At 44.0% G+C, this 22,460-nt stretch overlaps 1 protein-coding gene across 3 annotated transcripts in view; it reads left to right on the top strand.

Annotated features, from left to right (window-relative positions):
• Window positions 1-17,258, top strand: part of COL6A3 (collagen type VI alpha 3 chain) — a 91,159-nt gene extending 73,901 nt beyond the window's left edge. For all 3 annotated transcript variants that reach the window (XM_030802861.1, XM_030802859.1, XM_030802862.1), the window contains 7 exons: window positions 145-843; window positions 2,162-2,264; window positions 4,758-5,149; window positions 6,407-6,670; window positions 7,737-7,835; window positions 15,554-15,718; window positions 16,465-17,258. In XM_030802861.1, the coding sequence (XP_030658721.1) occupies window positions 145-843; window positions 2,162-2,264; window positions 4,758-5,149; window positions 6,407-6,670; window positions 7,737-7,835; window positions 15,554-15,718; window positions 16,465-16,505 (1,763 nt within the window). In that variant the 3' untranslated portion in view covers window positions 16,506-17,258. The remainder of the gene's footprint in view (window positions 1-144; window positions 844-2,161; window positions 2,265-4,757; window positions 5,150-6,406; window positions 6,671-7,736; window positions 7,836-15,553; window positions 15,719-16,464) is intronic.
• Window positions 17,259-22,460: the final 5,202 nt, after the last annotated feature.

Genomic DNA, 22,460 nt, shown 5'->3' with positions numbered 1-22,460 from the left:
GGATTACAGGCATGAGCCACTGCTTCCGGCCCGCTTTTGATCTTATGTGATCATTTTAATTACCCAAGTCTCCCAGCAGATTGATGAGCTGTGTATCCTGCTGTGGGTGTCACAGAACAAATAGGCTGCCATGCTTCTTTCTAGACATCTGCAACATCGACCCATCCTGCGGATTTGGCAGTTGGAGGCCTTCCTTCAGGGACAGGAGAGCGGCAGGGAGCGATGTGGACATCGACATGGCTTTCATCTTAGACAGCGCTGAGACCACCACCCTATTCCAGTTCAATGAGATGAAGAAGTACATAGCGTACCTGGTCAGACAACTGGACATGAGCCCAGACCCCAAGGCCTCCCAGCACTTCGCCAGAGTGGCCGTTGTGCAGCACGCGCCCTCTGAGTCTGTGGGCAGTGCCAGCATGCCACCTGTGAAGGTGGAATTCTCCCTGACTGACTATGGCTCCAAGGAGAAGCTGGTGGACTTCCTCAGCAGGGGAATGACACAGTTGCAGGGAACCAGGGCCTTGGGCAGTGCCATTGAATACACCATAGAGAATGTCTTTGAAAGTGCTCCAAACCCACGGGACCTGAAAATTGTGGTCCTGATGCTGACGGGCGAGGTGCAGGAGCAGCAGCTGGAGGAGGCCCAGAGAGTCATCCTGCAGGCCAAATGCAAGGGCTACTTCTTCGTGGTCCTGGGCATTGGCAGGAAGGTGAACATCAAGGAGGTGTACACCTTCGCCAGTGAGCCAAACGACGTCTTCTTCAAATTAGTGGACAAGTCCACCGAGCTCAATGAGGAGCCTTTGATGCGCTTCGGGAGGCTGTTGCCGTCCTTTGTCAGCAGTAAGTCCTGCGTGGCACAGCATGTGCCCTGGCCTGGCTTTATGCTCGGGCCAAGAGAAGTGTGGGAACAGTCGTGGAAAAGACAACCGATGTGTTGACAGGAACTGTTTCGTTCATTTAACAGACACCTGCCATATGCCACAAATGCTTTTAGGAGCCAGAGTAAGCAGGGAACATGCAGACAGAATCCTCGCTGTCATTGACTCCTTTATTCCACCACATTTGACCAAGCATCACCTAGTCATAAGGCACTCTTGGTGTCCTTAACAGTTTACAAGTGGGTGGGCAAATGGATCAAATGCACATTTATCACGCATGACATAATAGGCTGGCATGTCACAAGAGAAGTGATTTCTGTTAGGGGCACCGGGGAAAGCTTCTAGAAAGAGTTGCTTTGATCTGGGCTCAGCCACCAGCCCCATGCTTGGATACCACTGGGTCTTTGCTCATGGGGCTCCACCTCCCTGGAATGCTCTCCACCGCACTTTAACAGCAAACCCATATCATCTTCAAAGCTCAATTCCAATGGCTTCTGCTTGCCATGAAGGCGCCTGCTCCCAAGGCCTGCTCATGGTTAATCCGGACACCCTACTTAGGGCATCTATTACCTGGCCTGTTGATCATTTGTTTGTGGGTCTGTGGTCCCCTAGACTGCTCTTTGAGGAAGTGCAGCCTATTATAGTTTCCAGAGCCTTTGTACAGTGTGCAGCCCAGGGTCAGTACAGGCAAGGCTTGGAACAAATGAGGGGGATTTATAAAGTATAAATAAACATATATATGCTAAATGTTTATTATTTAAGGGAATGTTGAGGTCTATGAAAACAGTGTTCACATTTGTGAAGGTCTGGCCCCCAAAAGATTCAAGGAAAAATGTGGAGAAAAGGTAAGCCCCCAGGGTCACCCACAGGTCACTATTCCTGTCTTCCAAAGATTAAAAACAAAAGCTTTGTTCAACAAAGCATTGAGAAAATCTGAAAAGCGGTTAGATTATAATCTGATGTCCAAGGGTCTAGAACTTGTTAAACTCTCCACTTGATTTTTCTTCTATCCCTGTCTTCTCTCTCATGTTGGATAAATATATATTTAACTTAATCACCCAAATACTGCCAAATAGAACATATTGGCTTACCACGTTTTATGGATCAAATGCCATCATACTTTATGTTTAAAATCACTGGACGTAGTTTGTCTGATATAGTTAATTCAACAATAATTATGGGCTAAATGCTATGTGATTCATTTAACTTGTTGACAGATTAATTTTAATTTTCATGTTATTAGCGTGCAGTTCAATTGTTTTCTTTGTTTTTTTCTTTAGGTGAAAATGCTTTTTACTTGTCCCCAGATATCAAGAAACAGTGTGATTGGTTCCAAGGGGACCAACCCACAAAAAACCTTGTGAAGTTTGGTCACAAACAAGTGTAAGTGATTATAATTATTGTCTTAAAAATTGTAGCACTGCAGGGAATGCACAGGTCCTCCAACTAACTCCTGACTTTATGGGATGAGGACCTTGAAATCCAGAAAATGTGACTTCCCGAAGGTAATGTGGGTCATGCTTCTCAAATAATCTGTTTTATCAGTTAGCTTTTGCCACGTAACAAGCTACCCAAAACTTAGTGGCTTAAAACAATAATCACCTATCTGTTTGCTTACTTAATTAATTTATTTAGAGACAGAGTCTTGCTGTTTTGCCCAGGCTGGAGTGCAGTTGTGCAATCTTGGCTCACTGCAACTTCTGCCTCCTGGGTTCAAGCAATTCTTGTGCTTCAGCCTCCCGAGTACCTGGGACTACGGGTGCAAGCCTCCATGCCTGGCTAATTTTTGTATTTTTTTTTCAGTAGAGATGGGGTTTCGCCTTGTTGTCCAGGCTGGTCTAGAACTCTTGAACTCAAATGATCTGCCTACCTCAGCCTCCCAAAGTACTGGGATTATAGGCATGAGCCACTGGGCCTGGCCAACAACCATTTATTTAATTTGCAATTCTGTGGGTTAGCAATTTTTGTCTGCGCTCAACTGGGTGGTTCTTCAGTTTTCTACTTGGATCCCTTATGTTTGTGGTCACCTGCTTCTCAGCTATAGAGCTGCTGGTCTAGAATGGTCTCAGCTGGGCTGGCTCATCTTTGCTCCACGTGGTCTCTCATTCTCAGCAGGCTAGCTTGGGTTTGTTCACAAGGTGACCTGGCAGGGTTCCCTGAGAGAAGACAGAAGTGTGCAAGGCCTCTTACAACCTAGGTTAGAGCTGGCACACTGTTACTTCTGCCACATTCTATTGGCCAAAGCATGTCCAAAGGCTAAACTAGATTTAAGAGTGGAAAACTAGGCTTGACGGAAGGACTTGCCACATTACGTTGTAAAGGGCATGGGCAGAGAGAAGGTAGATAATTGAGACCATATGTCCAAACAATCTACCGTATCTGTTGTGAAATGATTACATAACAGAAGGATTGGATACACCAAAAAATGGACTCCATATCTTCTTAAAATTATTAATGCTGTGATAACATGTAATGATGGTAATAATAGGAAGCCGTGTGCATGTTCTATGAAGACTGAGGGGAGGGGTGGGAGTGGGCAGGACTGTGGCACCCACGCTGATGCTGATGCTGATGCCTGGCCTGTGTGCCGTGGTTCATGCCCTGCTCCATCTTGAGTGCCAACCCTAGGAGCAAAGAGGGCAGTGGGGCCATGTGACAGAGGGCTAGCTGGGGTGATGTGGCTGCTGTGAACTGAGCTCCTGTAGTGTGTCAGCAATGTGTGCTCCTTAAGAGAACGTCACAGTGTGTCATGCTTTGGAGGGAAGTGCAGATTCTGCAGATTCTGAACTTCGTACACAGACGAGATGTGAATGCAAATGATCCTCCAAAAATGACTATCTGGCTTACTACTGGCTGACTCTCAAGATGGGGAAAGAGAGTCCATCTCCCCCTACTGCAGACCCTTCTCTCTATCACCACTTAAGTCCTTCAGCTCTTTCTTTTGACCTCAGAAGGAGTGGCTTTAAATCTCAGCATAGCAAGAATGAATATCATTGCTAAGGCAACTAGGACCCTTATCGTGGCACTGGTTGCTTCATTTAGCTTTGTAGCATCTGTTTTTCTAGGCTCTAATGATTCGTATTTTTTCTCTGAAACATTCCCCAAAATTAGCTCAACCTTTTTATGTTTAGGAAAACAGAATGAATGAAGTAACCTAGTATTTGATGTCTTATGATATTAACTTGAAAATATATGAATACTTCCTAGGACATGTAGCAAGATATGACTATAAAATAATATATTTTCTTCGAAGATCAAGAAAGCTATGAAGTATGGGTCCGTGTTGTTATGTCTGTTTGATTAGGTTGCTATTCTCTCTAGATATTGGTAATAGATCAAGAAATTGTAAAAAAAAAATACACATACACAAAAATTAAGAGAAATAAAAAATATATATACTCAATAATAAGCCCTGGGAGCAAAACAGTACATGCTAACTTTATAATTTTCCAGCTCAACATAGCATTTGATTGAGTGGATATTTTCTTATAATGTAAGTAGCTAACTACTGATTTCATTTAATTTTTGGTGTATGTTTTGTTGGTTAATTGCTATAATGAGAACTTGTTGGATATTATTTATTATTGTCTCTTACTTTCTCTCTGCCTTTATTTTAGAAATTAAAAGATGTTTTTGTAGAACAGTATAAGCTTCATTTTTAATGATTCTATTTTTCAATATGCTGTTCCATATCTTTTTTTAGGGAGGCACAGATCCTTAAAAGAAGGAATTTAATATATACACTGCTATACATAATCTATAAAAACTATTGCATGCATTTTGCTAAAGGAAATTTAATGTAACTCATGGGGTTATGTCTTTATTTATTTTAGACAGCAGGCAAAAGTAGAGGTAATATTTAATTTGTCTTAACAGAAATGTTCCAAATAACGTTACTTCAAGTCCTACATCCAACCCAGTGACGACAACGAAGCCGGTGACTACGACGAAGCCGGTGACCACCACAACAAATCCTGTAACTATTGTAAATCAGCCGTCTGCGAAGCCAGCCGCTGCAAAGCCGGCCCCTGCGAAACCAGCCCCTGCAAAACCTGTGGCTGCCAAGCCTGTGGCCACAAAGACGGCCACTGTTAGACCCCCAGTGGTGGTGAAGCCAGCAACGGCAGCGAAGCCTGTAGCAGCAAAGCCAGCAGCCGTAAGACCCCCCGCTGCTGCTGCTGCAAAACCAGTGGCGACCAAGCCTGAGGCCCCTAGGCCACAGGCAGCGAAACCAGCTGCCACCAAGCCAGACATCACAAAGCCCGTGGGTAAGAAAGCCCTTGCTAGGGCTGCCATCTTGTGACATCCTCATTTACTGCTCCAGGGTGTGTTCCTCAAAGCCTGCATGTAACACACTCAGAATACAGTCCTTGATCTGGGCTTGTACAGCTGGATGATGTATTTTAAGAGGTGTTGGTTAGGGATTCCAGCCTCTGCCGCCTGTTTTCTCCCACTCCCCATCCTGTGCCCTCAATCCTGTCTTGGGGTGGAGACGGGAAGCTCTCATTATGTCTGGAATGTCAGTGGGGGCACAGCTCACCTCATCTGGAAATTGAGTTGTCTTAAACTAAAGGGAAAAGGTTCCATGTCGAAATAGGGTTTTAGCCCCTATTTAGGGAGTGAGAGAGACAGAAAGAAAAAGCCTGCAGTTGGTTCTTAGGCAGCAAGGCATCTGTTTCTGGGCTGGTGTATGGAGCCGGACTTGCCTACCTTAGAATATGCCTTGAAAAGGTCTGGGGGAGCCCTTTGCAACTGCAAACTTTGTCTCTGCCTCATACCCATGGAAAAGGGGCCCTAAGCTGTGTGCTGTGGCGATATTGGGTGTTCAGTCCAGCAGCCTGAAAAGTCAGAGCCTGGACCATCAGTCATTCTCCAAGGCTGAAATCTATGCTCATACTGACCATGAGAAAAATATTGAAAGTAATGGCAAAAACCAATTACTCAGAACCAACTTAATATATTTGAGACTGAATTAGATACAAAAGGTAGATGGCTTTAATGAGACCAAGAATATGTTATTTTATCATTTTCTTAAAGAAGATACTGGAAGACACTACCGAATGTCACAAGCTGTAAAGGAAGGCTCATGATAAAATGGAAATTATCTTCATTTTATGAACAGTATGAAAGAGAGAAGGCAGAATTCCTTTAAAAGAATTTCATGTCATACCCTAACATTTTATGACTTAATATATTTTAAATTATGGGGCTCATTTTCTAGCAAACACAACTTATGATTAGTAGGCTGGGCCCTGCATTTCCAAAGTATCTGCTTAACAGTGGAGATTTTTAATAGAAAAAAATATAGTTGATGAATAATGAGATTTTTCATTACTGTGAATTTCACATTTCATGTATGAGAGCAGTATCTTTTAGGGGCTTGAACAGAAATTAGTTCCTCGCCTCACCTACATTTCAAGTCAATTTGTCTGTTAACACATCCCTTTCAGATTTCCTCTCTCGCTCATGCACAATAGTCACGGAGGATTTTATTTTTTATCTTCACACTCTGATCTATCTTCCAGTTAAGGTGTCCCGCGAAGTCCAGGTGTTTGAGATAACAGAGAACAGCGCCAAACTCCACTGGGAGAGGCCTGAGCCCCCCGGTCCTTATTTTTATGACCTCACCATCACCTCAGCCCATGATCAGTCCCTGGTTCTGAAGCAGAACCTTACAGTCACGGACCGCGTCATCGGAGGCCTGCTCGCTGGGCAGACATACCACGTGGCCGTGGTCTGCTACCTGAGGTCTCAAGTCAGAGCCACATACCATGGAAGTTTCAGTACAAGTAAGTACATGATCAGTACAAGTCAGTACCTGATTTCTATGTAAAGTATCAAATAGGACACAAAGGAGACACTTACTTATTGAATCTATTCTGAAATAACCACAAATTACAAAAACAACAACAACAAGAAACCAACTCAGCCTGGGTGCTTTGGTGGCACCCTAAGTTTATAAAACACAGAATGGAAATGGGATTCCCTGTGGGATGCAGTCCCGCCCTCTGGGTCCTGGGCTACTTTATGGAGGAAGCCAGATCCATGTCGCCTGAGAACAGCCCTTTCCAACATTGCACCTGGGGAACATGGCCACGTCTCCCGGCGAGGGCTCCTGGTTACCCACCACCCTGTCCAGGTTTCCATGTTCAGGAAAACAGCCAGTCACTGGCCCCTTAGGGAGTAATGGAGGTGTCCCTGAAGTCTCACTGCCCCGGGGGTGGAGGATGTCGATAGCTGAGTCTCCCTGCCCTGATCTTACCATAGTTGGGCTCTGCCCTTGGCTGGCTGTTGTCCCCAGGTCTCCCCCATTTCACTGAGGCCTGCACTTCAGTGCTGTTGCAGCTTTTCTTAATTAGTCATGGTCCCCTCTCTCATCTTTCTAAATTCTTCTGGGTTCCCCCCTCCCATTCTTCTTGACCCCCACTGCTCCAGGAATGTGAAGGGAAGGCTCCTCTTTTCTTCAGGCCAATGCTATTCAGATCAAGGAACCAGCTTGAGGAAAGAGAATTCCCACCAGTGCCATGGATTAGGCCCATAGAGATATGAGTCCAAAGACCCGGTCAACCCTAGGGCTCTATTTTCCTGGACAGCAGCAGAAGAGGCTGTGTGGGAGGTGAGAGGATTTGTTCAGAAGTTCAGGGATCACCTCCCGTCGCTTATTAGCACGTGGATCCAACTCGCAACCCACAGCATAAGTCGTGGATGTAGAGGTGTCTTGGTTCTGTGTCTTTCAATTGCTGCTCCCCCACATAAGACATCAATCACAGCAGGCAACCTTGTATCAGTCACTAAGATTCCCAAGCCCTCCTGTTTCTGATTTACCTACGAGTTGCATATGTTTTTCTTTTATAGAGAAATCTCAGCCCCCACCCCCACAGCCAGCAAGGTCAGCTTCTAGTTCAACCATCAATCTAATGGTGAGCACAGAACCGTTGGCTCTCACTGAAACAGGTGAGTTGTGAAACTATTAGGTCCATTAATGGCACTAAGAAAATAACCATCCAAAAATGTTAAAGCTTTGGAAGCCTTGATTCCAATTTACCTTCCTGGGTTCTAAGTCTTAGCCCAGGCATGACTTCTATGGGGAAAAGGTCCACATCAGCTCTGTGCAGCCCAACATCATCTTATTCTGCATAATCCCAGGTGTAAATGGAGTCTTACTTTACCTGTGACCAGACCCAGTGAAAATTTGATGGGAGGTGCTTTTGGGGCTATCGCCAGAATTCACGTATCCATTAGTCATTTCTCCTGTGCCTCATACTGGGACTCGAGTTGATTTGTGGTCTGTGATGCTGTGAAGATTGGCGTTTCATTTACTTAGTGATTTAATCCAATAAAAAAACTGCTTAGAAGAATACCAGACAAATCTGGCTGGAATCCATGAAATGCATGGGTTTGGATCTGACCTATGGGGTGTTCTGGTCCTGACATCCTAAGCACACACCCCAGCTTAGTGTGTGAGTCTGTGATACTCTCTCTCATGTGCTTGAGCCCCAGAGTGTGTGCATGGTCTGTGCTAAGTTAGTGACTGGTTAGGTGTAATTCAGGAACTGACAGCTGTTACTTGTTTTTGTTCTTGGGCAGCAAAAGTCTGAGAGACCTGGAATGTCTCACTCAGCAGAATGTGGACTTGGCTTGTTCATCCATGAGAAAGTGATTATTAAAATAGTTGATAGGCTCAGCAAAGAATGACGGTACTAACATAAAAAATGGAAATGCCATGGGAATTTAGATATAATATGTTTTATAGACCTGAAGCAAAGCTTTCTGCTAACTAGGGGACAATTCATTATTTTTTGGTGTATCATCTACCGTCAGGAGGAGGAAAGCATTTCTCTTCACAATGCTCATTTCTGTAATTGATTTTAAAGGTGTTTGTTGAGTGGGCCTGTTAGGTGACCCCACCAGGACGCTTGAGCTCAAAGAGAAGCCACAGAGAACAGTAGGTTTTCCCCAAAGGTGTGCGTTAGGACAGATTCAACTCTAACTTCAAAGTTGCTGAAATCTGTGTGTGTCATTTCTCACTCGTTGGTTAACTTCACCCTGAATACAGTGTGGGAAATAGAAAATTTTTAGCCAATTTAGTGCTTCATTGAGAGAAAAAGACTTGGAGTAAACTAGAGATCAGAGATCGATAATAAGTAAACTAGACAGCAAGATTTGGGGATGTTTTTGATTCTCTTATGTGTGGTCCAAAAGGGACAAGACTGTATAAACAGTGCTTAGTTAATATAAACAACAAAATCTTTAAGCAAGGGTCTGGCTGGGCTGTTTTGTTTTTCTTTTCCTTTTTTTTAAATATATATATTGAGTTGTGAGGTTCAGAATTAAGAAGGTGCTTTTGATCCAGACATTCAACACTGAGATCGCCTGTCTACCTGTAATAAAGAGAAAAGAGTTTTTGAAACTGGGACTTGTGTTTCTTTCAAGGCTACAAGTAGTTGATACAGATGAATCTAAATAAAACCTTTCTCCTTCATACTAATTGTGGCATAACCCTCAGACCCAGGATGTGAATGTCCTCTCACCATTTCACGTGTGTGTGTCTGTGTATGTATGTGTGTACACATGCATATGTGTGTTTTCCTGCCCAGAGTGAAGACATAAATTACTTCTTTAAAAAAAAAAAAAAAAGAACAAGGCTCTGCATAATTGATCTCTGAGCTCTTAAACTTAATTATTTCATAGAAACAAAACAAGCACTTAACCTGCCTTGGCCTGATGAATATATGTTGGCGTACATACAGTCATATGCCATTTTTGAGAGCTCATTTTGAATTACTAGGTTGGTGCGAAAGTAATTGAGGTTTTGCCACTGAAAGTAATGGCAGCAACTGGAATTACTTTCCCACCAACCTAATAAATGGGACATTTACTTAAAAATGCCTAAAATTCAAAATGGATAACCAGAATTAGGAGAGGAATGCTTATCCTACCCATCCACCCCAACCTCTCTTTCTCCCTTCCTCACCTTCTCCTATAATTGTCATTTTAACCATTTCCCCTGGGGTGGGGGGGAAAATCTTTTAATGGTTTTTATATATTTGGATATAGAAAAAGGAGTGACAATGAATCACTCTTTATTAAATAACTTAAAAAAGATAGTACCTGCATGCCTACTCAGTAGTTGCATGTGTATTTTGCATCCAAATTCCAATGACCACAATATGCATTATTTCTCCAAATACACATTTTCTAGACCATTCAGGCAAAATGAAGTTTTTAAAATATATATTTTTATATTTGCATGTGTCCATTTTAATTCCTCTTACTTTCTGCAGCATCCATTAATTAGAAACATGTTTACAGAGATGGGTCCCTTTCTTAGTATTAAATAGTAGATACTACTGTTTGCTTTTTTACTTCTGTGAATAAAAGATACTGTCTTAAGAACCTGTATTTTTCATAGTTTATGACGTTGGATTCTGGGAACCTGGTGTCCTGTGTTTGAATCTGTGAAGGAATTTGTAGGCAGAAACACTCTGAAATGAAAAGTTTCCTAGTCCTGGGCACCTAAGGCAGGGGAAGAGGAGAGGACCAGTGTTACCATTGGTTTTCATTTGCATATGTTAATATTTGCCCATTTTGACAATCACATTGAATAGATGCTTGTTTATCAGGAATTTGAGTCAGGCATGTAATGTGAGGGCAATCTGGTTAGGGCATTTTTTGTCCTCCACAAGATCTGGCCCTGTTTGGTGTGTGGCAGGGAGACTCTTGCCTTTGAGATGAAGGTTGATTCTGTTAACAGACCTTGATTCCATTAATATACTTAGCACATTGTTAGCAACCACACAGGATTCCGGCTTTGCAATATTACATGATTTCATTTTAAATGGTTAATGTTTGTATTTTTTTAAATAAAACCAAATGAACCCCCACAAAATATCTCACCCTGCTTTTTGCTTTGCTCAGCATCTAAAAGAGTTATACTCCAACCACTTTTCTGTCACACATCTGCTTCCTGTAAATGGCAGTGAGCAGCAATGGATCTTTCATTCATTACCATGGCTTCCTGAAAGCATGGGTGTGCTGGACCTTTCTGCCACCTGCTTTGTTGCTGCTGATTTTGACAGTCCTATGTAGTTGCTAATTTTGGTTTTAGGCTTTTGTTACCACCTCCCTCTTCTCCCTTCTCGTTTTAGCTAAGGAAGCTTTGGATAGGTATTTTCTATGTGTATTACTATTAAAGCTAAGACTCTGGAATTTCTAAACAACAACAACAAAAATCTAACTTAAAATTTACTTTTTGCAATATTACAAAATGAATCCTAAATTATTGGCTTAATCACATGTGTTAAAGAAGTTTCAATGCAGAAACTAGACAAAACAACTAACAAAATCATCATGTCCTTTATTATTTATTCTTGAAATTAGCAATCTGTGGAACTGATCACATTTTGTCTGAGTAGACATGACTGGGCCAATTGTATAGCCCTGAAGGAACCATCATTTTGTGTTTACTAACGTTTTACTTATTGATTCTAAGATGCACAATTTTATTCCCATTGGGACACTTCTGAAACTGAAATGTGACTTAGAATTGACAACATATCATGGTCTATTGGTAGTATTTTGTGTTACTTAGTGGAACATAAGATAATAGTGCATCATAAAATTAAGGTCTCTTATATTGGATAGAATACAGTATTTGGTTGGCCATGTTCCATGTGAATATATGTCCTTGATCAGCATAAAATGGTATATTTGGGGGAAATACCTGACTTTATGTTAATAATAATTTAAAGAACAAACTAATCCCATGGCTGAAGTAAGTTAAATAGCTACAGGGATCTAGGAAATGGTCCTCTCCAGGCTGTCTGTTGTTCATCACTGTGTGAGGATGTTTTCTGGTTAGTTGCCGTGTGTAGGTTATGATGAGCCCAAAGGAGAGTTTTTTATCCTGAAGTCTTAAAAAATAGAAGTCTGTTGGTCAAGATCTGAAAGAGTAAAGGGTCCAAAATTTAACCACAGCTACATTTTAAAATAAAGTTAAAAATTGGCTGGGTGTGATGGCTCATGCCTCTAATCCCTACACTTTGGGAGGCCGAGGCAGGGGGATCACTTGAGGTCAGGAGTTCGAGACCAGCCTGGCCAACATGGTGAAACCCCGTCTCTACTAAAAATGCAAACATTAGCCGAGCATGGTGGCTCATGCCTGTAATCCAGCTACTCAGGAGGCTGAGGCGGGAGAATCACTTGAACCTGGGAGGCAGAGGTTGCAGTGAGCTGAGATCATACCACTGCATTCCAGCCTGGGTAACAGAGTGAGACTCAGTCTCTAAATAAATAAATAAATAAATAAAGTAAGTTAAAAATTTAGTAAGTTTCCTTGGTACCCTTTGAACTGACCAATGCTCAAAATGTAGACGGCGGAAAGTGTTTTCATTCAGGCAAATCATACCTGCATCCAAGGTATGGAAGTACTTTATACCATAACAACAATGCCGAGTGAGAAGGTGATTGAATTTTCTTGTTTTGGGCACCATTAAACTGATGAGGAACATGTTGATGATTGCAGCATAAACACCTCTCAGTCTGTCTTCCTTCAGTTTGCTCAAGGAAGTACTTACATAGTGATTTGGAAATCAATACGTTTGGGAAATGTCAAAGCCGATGCCTTTAAAAATGCTTTGAAACACTATGGGAATATCAAACTATGAAAAAGAAAAGATTTTCCAATCAATATGTTTTCCACTTTGAAGAATACATATATTTTTTGCTGATTATAAAGTTAATAGATATGCATTGTCAAGCATTCAGGATGTACAGAGAAATATGTTTAACGATTCTCATTGTGACAGCATTGCTGGCTTTTGATGAAAACCAGTAGTGACCCAAAGCATAGCCTTCCTATTTTTTTCTATGAATATTATTGCTTGTGGGAAGGTGCATGCGTTGCACATGCGCATCCACTCCCGCACATCTTTATTACAAGAATGGACTGTGGTGCTTAGGGTGCCTTGTGCCCCACTGTTTTTGAATGGTTGTTGTTAGGATGTTCTAGGCACCTGTGGCTTATGGGAACAGGTGGGATTCCCAGAACAGGGCTTTAACCTCACACTGTGCTTGCCTCCGTTTCTCCTCTTCTATTTGGATGCTTTCCTGAAGCCCAGTGACCAATAGTAAGGAAGTTTCAGCAGACAGTGGGTCTGAGTCAGGTAGCCTTTCACCCCTCTGTTCTCCAAGCAAACTTCTTTACATTGTTTTTTTTTTTTTTTACATTGTTATTCTAATTTAGGAAGCCGGGGAAGGTTGTGGATCATTTTCATTCCTTATTGTCTTTTAGGCTCCCGCTAGGTTCTCAATAATAAGGAAGAGCAAATTAAGGAAGACTCAGCCAAGCACTCCTCTCAGATAAAGAGAAGGCTCTAGCTTCCTATAGATTATGCCTGGGGGCAAACTCATTTCAGAGGGAAAAGATGAACAACTATTGCATCCAAAGACGGGTTGTTCTAGGGAAAAGTCCAGGTTAAGTTCAACGAGGGCCAGCCATCTCCCTTTGTACTCCAGGACATTTAAATACTTTTTTTTTTTTTTTTTTGCTTTAAAACAGTTGCTTTAACATATGCACTCATAGCTGAGGAGAGTCCAGCCAAAATGACGTGTCTCAGAAGTCAAGATTATGTGGAGTTTGCATTAGAAGCCTTCTTAAGAACATAAAATCCACCGTTTTTGTGCTTCAGAAGTAGAGAAGTCCAGAAGTCCAGGTTTTTGTCTTTGAATAGTGCTGGATTCTCACCTCACTAATATATTTCTCTTGGTTTTCCAAATATCTGCTTGTCCACAGTAACAGTGTCCTTATTTTCCACTAGTAAATCTTACAGGGTCTCAGTAGTGACTGTCACTGAAATAAGGACAGAAAACGCCAGTATCATGGTGTGGAACTGGAGGGTTAGGGTGGGGACCCAAGGAAGCTGGAGAAGCCAATCAGACAGGGAGTGGAGCACGCTGCTGTGAGGCCACTCAGGGGCTGGGTGTCCGTGGCTCTGGGCAGACCTCTCGTGACTGGTTCAGCAGAGCCCAGGGGACTGGGAACTGAACAGCTAAACACAGATGGTCAGGACTGAAGTGCACTTGAAACAAACAAAATAGAGCAAATAGGGTCCATTGGCCAACGGTCTGGGAAGGAAGGAAGAATAGGGAGATCATGTGACGCCGGCCTCACACTAACAGGGAACCCATCGGTAAATGAGGAATAAGTTTTGATGGTTAAATAACCTTGCCTTGTCAGTTCTCTCCAGGACCTTCCTTGAAAGCCAGGCATTTTCCTTCAGTTATTGGCATATTTGAGAGAAAGAAGGTTGTTTTTGTAAATTGTCTTCATTTTATTCTGACTTCCTGGAGTCTTCAAAGGCTCTCGGGGGGACCACTGGCTTTCTGGGCCCTGAGAGGGTCTGTGACTAGGAGGTGTTGTAACTGTGGAGCCACCAGCCACCAGCCTGGAATTTGGGTGACAGCAGCAACGAGGAAATGTTTTAGACCGATTCTGAGCCTCAGTCCTGTGCACCTTTGAGTCTGGTCCATCGTGGGTGATCCAAGCTATGATTATCCACTGAAGACTTAGGTTTTCCTTGTCCTTTTTGGTATCTATCGGAAGCAAAGATGCTCACCACCTCCGCAGCTGTGAGGAGCCTGCCTCGCTGGGGACAAAGGAGATGGAGAAGCATCTCTTTGTAGGGGAGAGCTGGATAATTCCAGCCTGTTAGCTACTCACAGGAACATGCAGAATTATTGGCTCCAGGAAGTTTTGGAAAAAGAAGGTTTACGTTTTCGAACTTACAGATAACAGTTGACATCAATGCTTCTCTTTCCCAGAACAATCTGGAGTTTGCCAGAAAACTCTGTAAACAGGAGTCGTGCTGTGTGTGAACTGTAAACTCTTCTCTCCAGGCGTCGAGGGGACCTTTGCTTTACTTTGCAGCTGGGCTACATCAGACGTGTGCATTTAAAACATAAACTTCCTTAACTGGGAAAAGAATGCTTCTCTGTCTTCAAAATAGCTCTGCTATGTGACATTTTTGCCGCATGAATTTTACATCAGTGCTAGCTCTTCGTTTTAAGTGTTTCATTTGGCAGGTCACAAAGGCCCTTGGCTACCACACATGCGTGCATACACACACACACACACACACACACACACACATAATCATAAAGGATTTTCTTTTCTGCTTTACCTTTAATTTTCAGTCTACTTGGCTTGTAATAAAAGGTAGAGCCTTATTTTTGAACTATATTCCAACAGAATCGAATTTCCATTTTGCCAAGAAATATAAAACCCTGAGGTTTTAAAATTCAGTTTCTTTTCTGGGGATTTAACATGGAAGGATTTGGAGGGCAAATGGCCCAGTGATTGGAAAGGGGAAAAACAATTCATTTCATTTAAAATTATTCAATAACCTTTGCCAGCATTTGGGATTCTGAGTGCTGTTTATGAAGCCCTTTCATTGATATAATTTCATCTATCTCTCACAATGCTGTAAGCAATTCCTATGTCCATATGGCAGTGAGGAAATGGAGATTCAAGCAGGTTAAGGGAGTTTTCACCTGGAAGCTCTTGCTTTTTTTCCTTCTGCCACAGTAAGGTCATCAGACTGTCAGCCCCAGGACCGGGAGCAGAGTAACACGCATGTTCTCATCAATGTCCTTTTCTCATGTTTTTATTAAAGATATATGCAAGTTGCCGAAAGACGAAGGAACTTGCAGGGATTTCATATTAAAATGGTACTATGATCCAAACACCCAAAGCTGTGCAAGATTCTGGTATGGAGGTTGTGGTGGAAACGAAAACAAATTTGGATCACAGAAAGAATGTGAAAAGGTTTGCGCTCCTGGTAAGTAATTTCTTCCTTGTATTTATGGCTTTTGCAAATAAGAGATTCAGGTCAATAAGTCACCTTGAAAAATACTAGAAGTGCAATGATTATGATACATATGAAAAAGAAGATAAATTGTATCCTCAGATAAGGAACAGGTTCAAATACAACCCGTGAAATTTCTTTTTGAATTCCTATTTTGGGTTTCTAAAAACATATTGTCCCTTGTCATTCTTCAGAAATGTTACTAAGTTGCTGTTATTTGTAAAATATTGCACCAAAAATGATTCCTGGGAAGATAATATAATGAACAACTACAGATAACACCAAAGATAAATACCCCCCACAAATTTATATTTTAAATAGTTTTGCTTCCTATAAATAACAATGTTGTCACTGGGGCCATCCAGTATCTCCATTATATTGCGCAGTTCAACTGGTAATAAAATAAACACTTTGAACAGAGCCTGGGGTCAGTGCCAGAATGGGGAGAGTTCAGTTTGTATAAAGCCCTGGTAGATGGTGCAGGGCAAAAGAATGGAATCAGATTTCCTAGACATCCCCGGGCCCTGGGGCCCCAGGCCAAGAAGGTCACAGAGGGCCATTGATGGTACTGAGTAGAAAAGTGAGACAGGTGATGGAGACCAGAGGCTGCGGGACTGTGTCGTGATAACGACAGTGCCCTTTTGGGTCAGTAATATGGCTTTTCCTCTCTTCTCTTGACTCCTCACCTCACCCCACCCACCCCCTCTCTCGACGCTCAGTGCTCGCCAAACCCGGAGTCATCAGTGTGATGGGAACCTAAGCGTGGCTGGCCAACATCATATACCTCTTGAAGAAGAAGGAGTCAGCCATTGCCAACTTGTCTCTGTAGAAGCTCCGGGTGTAGATTCCCTTGCACTGCATCATTTCATGCTTTGATTTACACTCAAACTCGGGAGGGAACATCCTGCTGCATGACCTATCAGTATGGTGCTAATGTGTCTGTGGACCCTCGCTCTCCGTCTCCAGGCAGTTCTCTCGAATACTTTGAATGTTGTGTAACAGTTAGCCACTGCTGGTGTTTATGTGAACATTCCCATCAATCCAAATTCCCTCTGGAGTTTCATGTTATGCCTGTTGCAGGCAAATGTAAAGTCTAGAAAATAATGCAAATGTCACAGCTGCTCTATATACTTTTGCTTGGTTCATTTTTTTTTCCCTTTTAGTTAAGCATGACTTTAGATGGGAAGCCTGTGTATCATGGAGAAACAAGAGACCAACTTTTTCATTCCCTGCCCCCAATTTCCTGGATTAGATTTCAAGCTAATTTTCTTTTTCTAAAGCCTCTAACAAATGATCTAGTTCAGAAGGAAGCAAAATCCCTTAATCTATGTGCACCGTTGGGACCAATGCCTTAATTAAAGAATTAAAAAAAGTTGTAATAGAGAATATTTTTGGCATTCCTCTAATGTTGTGTGTGTGTTTTTTTTGTGCAGGGGGGAAGGGATTTAATTTTAATTTTAAAATTTTTAGGAAATTTATACAAAGAAACTTTTTAATAAAGTATATTGAAAGTCTCCTGGGTGTGGCGTTTTTGGCTGTCTTGTTTCCATAGCAGCGATTGTCAGAATCACCCCTAGGCTGGGGAAACTGGGTTTGGTTCTGGCCCCATGGACCTGTGCAACACCCTTTCATTTCCAGTGGAGGAGGCAGAAGAGCTTTATCAGCCAGTGTGCAAAGAGACTGGGTGGAGACAAGCATCCCCCGCTTTGTGGATTCAGCCCCACACGCTCCAGTGCTCCATGGCCAAGCAGAAGGTGTTCCTGCTGTTGGGTCCCGGCAGTGTTTCTGATTTTTCAGAGCTAGGCTGGCTTCCATCTTTCCCTCTGACTCTTGGTTGGCCCTCAGAGCCTCAGCCTCCTCCTGTCTTCCTCTCCACAGTGATCCTTTCCCAAGGGGTTGATTTGCTCCCTCTCACAATGGCTGAGAGATTCAGTGTTGCCCCATGACCTGCAACCCCTTTCCTGGAGTCTCAAAGACAAAGCACAAGGTCTTTCATTTTTTAATTTTTCTTAAAGACTTTTTTTTTTCTCTCTTCACAAATAATACAAGAAACCAACAAATACATATTCAGATGGCACTTGAGTTCCACCTACGAAGGAAACAACTGATTGGATAAAATACATATGTCCTGACAAGTGCTGAGGGTAGAATTACAGGAATCTTGGGTGTCAGCAGAACTGTTTTATGTAAAATCAGGGGATGAATTTGCCAGTTGGTCTATTGGGAAAGGAGAGAGGAGTGTGGCCCTCTTCAGAAGTGCCACTTAGTACTCACAAGGTCACCATGACCTCTTCCCCAGTCCTCTTCTATCTCGGCAGCTACCATGGTGTGCTCAGGTCAGTGTGCTCTGAGCTGTGACCCTTGGTGACCAACCCTGGGATCCGCCAGGCACCCAACACCAGCCTCTTGCAGGAACCTCAGGAGCAGAGAGCTCTGGGCTCAGCTCCCATAGCGACGGGCTGAGTGCTGCACTTCCCAAGGGATCCCCGCCCCCGCCCCCTCGCATTGACTTGATCTGCTATGGACCTAAAATGAGCATCGCAATCTGGGTTTACTTTTTGAGTTCCTCTGGAAGCAGCCCCTGGGACTAAGGATATGGGTGTGAGTAGTTTATTTGGGAGGTGAAGGAAGTCGCTGAGTGGCTGAGAAATGGGGAGTGAGACAAGGAAGGGGAGAGCACTGTTAACAGGTGTGTAGTCAGCATCCACTGTGGGTGCCCAGAGCCTAATCCCTCAGGGAAACCCTGGGAGCACCTGTGGCACTGCACCTCGTAGCCCAGCAGATGGGTGAAGGAGCTCAGTTAGTCACACACCTGTTTCCATGGGTCACTGAGGCATGCATGCTCTGGTCCTCTTGGCTTGCAGGCACACTGGCAAAGGGGCCTTCTGTGGTGTAAGAAAATGTTCTTGGCAAAGACCTGCAGATACTCCCACGTGGAACCTGGGGGAGTAGTCAGGCCCAAGGTACAGGAGTAGGACACCAATATTTGTAACATACCTAGATGGTCTGCTCAAGGCATGTTACAATCGACTGGGGCAGGGCCCATCACTGGGAGACTCACTTCCAAGGGCTCCAGAGATGGAACCCTCTCTCCCTTTCCACCTCCTGTTGCCAGCATGCCTATCCCTGCCATTCTTGGTTCACTCTATCTATGCATTGCTTCTCTGTACGTGTCCCTTGGCTGCTCAAGGTTGCTGGGATAATCACACCCACTGTCTCACCTGACTCAGGAGACACAGGAAGTGACGGAAGTCCAGGTGAGTGGCTGGTCAAGCTGTGTGTGCTGCTAACTCGGGGTAAGGCAAGGTGCTTAGGCGGTGGATGAGCAGTTTTTCCCATTTATTCCCACAGAGCAAATAAAACAAAATCCTTTGTTACATTGTCTGTCCTAACTTAGGGTTCAGCAAAACATGATCTGAGCTGCAGGATTCCTGACCCCTTGACAGCTCATGGATTTCTCTTCCCAAGACGCATCTTCTGCCAGACTATGCCAAGGACTCTGTGTCCTTCCTTGAACCCTGACATGTCCCTGACCCTAATATCCACTGAGCTCTCTCTGGGGAAGCCTCCAGCCTGGCCCGTGGAAGGTGGCCTGCCAATAAAGAACACCTGTTTTGGATTTTGTGACTAAGAAATAAACTTCTATTGAAGTCAGAGACTGAGGTCTTGGGCTGTTCTAGCAGCTGGTGTGACCTTAACGAACACAGCGCACCTTTATCCAGAAGCCTTTGTGGGTCAGGTGCTGTACTAGGTGTTTCACACACATCTTAGGTGGTGCTGTTCAGTAGCGGTCATTGTTCTCGTTTTAGAGATGATGAAACAGAGGGTCAGAGTGGTCCTGTTCACCCAGCTATGTTCTAATGGAGGATCTGGGCAAGTCATGGTGACCCAGAAGCCCTCTCAGAGCTCCAAGGTTGGCTTCTGTGGGACCCTCACTGCCATTCTCTAGATGTTTCTGGCTGTTTCTCTGGAAGTCAGATCTGAGCCATGTGTCTTTTCCCAGAACAAAGCATGCCTTCCGCATGACCCTCCCCAAGACCTTCCATCACTCTTTCTCGGACAGCGAGTCTCTATCCTTCTCCTTCCTTTCATTGTAGTCTTTTCCATCTCTTCTCATTATCCTGAGCTGCTCTGGCTTAGGAAAGAACTTGGAGAAGCTGGGGGCTCTGGCACGCGTTGAGGGCTGGTGCAGAAGGTAGCCTGGGCTGAGCACGGCCTGCCTGGGCTCCAAGGCCAAGTCACGAGGACGTCTATTTGCACTCAACTATGAGCACATCTCAATCCTTTCAACAGCAGTTTTGCTGGGTTTTTAAATATAAGTGCTTTATACTTTTATTCCCTCTTAACGATTTTCTGCATAATTAAAAAGAAATCACAGCACTTATGAATGGGCGCCAGCCTTTTTGTAGACAGCCAATGTTTTGAACCCTCAAGAACCATTTTAAATTTCTTTCCCCATGGCGATTCATTTTTAGGAGATGGTTCGTGTTTTCCTGCCAAATTTCCATTGTTGTCAGATTTCCAGCTGGACCTAGCTGCGCTTCCTGAGCCAGGCTCTCAGGGTTCCACCTATCTGGGTGTGGCTTCTGGAGAAGTTGGGGGCTGCCGACACTGCCAGGCCAGGGGGCCCAGTCCAGAGGCTGCCCTCTGCCATACCCCTCCTCGCTTTAGTTTGGGTCTGAGCTTTGCTGCTGCCTGTGCCTCCCCTTCCCTGGGAGCTGAATACTGATGGTGAGCTGCTGTAAGAGCCATGGGATTCCTGGGGTCTTCCCGTTTTCTTGGAATCTTGCTCTCCAGCATTGGGCCACCCCTCAGCATTCCTGAGATCCCATGCAGAGCCGGTTGATCCTTTTCCGTGATATTCCCGAGTCTTCCACCCAACTTTATGGTGGGCATAAACCTGCTAAAGACCAAAACACCAAAGAAGTAGTATTTTGGAATCTAGTTGTCAAAGCTTGAAGGCATTAGGTCACGAGTGATGGGAAAAGGCCAGCGATTCAAGGGCCTCTGTGCATGACAGGGACACCACCCAAGTATCGCTCAACCTGGAAAACTGATGTTGTTTTCCTGCCTATGTCAGATGCCTCTGTGAAAACCATGCTGCTGTTGCCAAAGGTCATCGAAGAGAAGGTATTTGGGCATCTGCAAAGGGAGCTATCTATGCATGTTTGATTTCAAGAGAATAGTAAATTCCCAGCATTTACATGAATTTTATAAGAGATGTTAGAAATAGAAATAGCACAATAAAAAGAAATTGGCGGAACTCGTGTATCTGGGAAAGAATATTTGTTTTGAAAGACTCCATTTAAAACAGTTACATTTGATAGGAGTTGTAGTTGAAGAAGTTGACTGGTCATTTGTAAACCAGCCTTATGTTGAGTTCCCCGAAAGCAGATCCTGACCAAGTTTTGGCTGCAGTCATTTGTTTGGGAAGGTGTGTGGGAAGCACAAATGAAGCCACTGAGAAGCAAGACAAAGAAGTTGGCAAGTCAAGGGATGGTGCATTAACTAAAAGCATGTTACCCTTGAGAGCAACTGGGGCTCAGTCCCCCTGGAAACCCACTGAGAAAGTGGGGAGAATGCCACGAGGAACAGAAAGCTGGGCGTTTATGGACTGACCCTCATCTCTTTTTGGTTGCAGGTTGTAGTAGTCACCATTCTCCAGAGGGACAGGACTAATAGGATAGATATATACATGAAAGGGAGTTCATTAAGGAGTATTGACTCACACGATCACAAGGTGAAGTCCCACAATAGGTCGTCTGCAATTTGAGGAGCAAGGAAGCCAGTCTGAGTCCCAAAACCTCAAAAGTGGGGAAGCTGGCCGTGCAGCCTTCAGTGTGTGACCGAAGGCCCGAAAGCCCTGGCAAACCACTGGTGTAAGTCCAAGAGTCCAAAAGCTGACGAACTTGGAGTCTGATGTATCAGGGCAGGAAGCATCGAGCATGGGAGAAAGATGAAGGTGGGAAGACTCAGCCAGTGTAGTCCTTCCACGTTCTTCTGCCTGCTTTATTCTGGCTGTGCTGGCATCAGATTAGATAGTGCCCAAACAGACTGAGGTGGGTCTGCCTCTCCCAGTCCACTGACTCAAATGTTAATCTCCCTTGGCAGCACCCTCACAGACACACCCAGGAACAATACTTTGTATCCTTCAATCCAGTCAAGTTGACACTCACAGGGGTTGACCTGGGGGCGTTACACGCCAGCATTTTGAGGCTGCCCTGCACACACTGTTGCTAGAAAAGTCCTCGGCAGAGAAGCAGAGAGATGTGGGCCACTGAGGTGGAGTGCTGTCAGCACACCTGGAACCAGCCAGCACAGCTGCAGGGGAGCTTAGAGGTGGGCCGAGGAGCAAGGCATAAACAGCGTCAGCAATCAGCCAGTTTGAACATGAACCTATAGAAATTGAAGTGTCTTTAACATGAAGTTGATTAGAGAGGGTTGTCTAGATGAGGATGATAATAGAGACATATTGTCCACTCCTGATTACTCTGATGGAAAGAAACGAGGTGATTTATGGATTAAGCACAGCTTCTGAGCTCTTAAACCATAGCCCATGGTATGCCCAGCACTCTACCAGATGGGGGTCGGCAAACTTCTGGTAAAGGACCCTGCCAGTGTCCAGTGGTTTTGGGGCTCCAGCAAGAGCCATCGAGCCTGTGCTGTGTCTGTGAATTTCAGCCGTGGCTAGGGCTGCCCAACTTCCTTGTTCCTT

Source organism: Nomascus leucogenys, chromosome 22a (assembly GCF_006542625.1).
Source record: "Nomascus leucogenys isolate Asia chromosome 22a, Asia_NLE_v1, whole genome shotgun sequence".
Taxonomy (NCBI): domain Eukaryota; kingdom Metazoa; phylum Chordata; class Mammalia; order Primates; family Hylobatidae; genus Nomascus; species Nomascus leucogenys.
The sequence above is the reverse complement of the archived record's forward strand: the minus strand, read 5'-3'. Positions and strand labels throughout refer to the sequence as shown.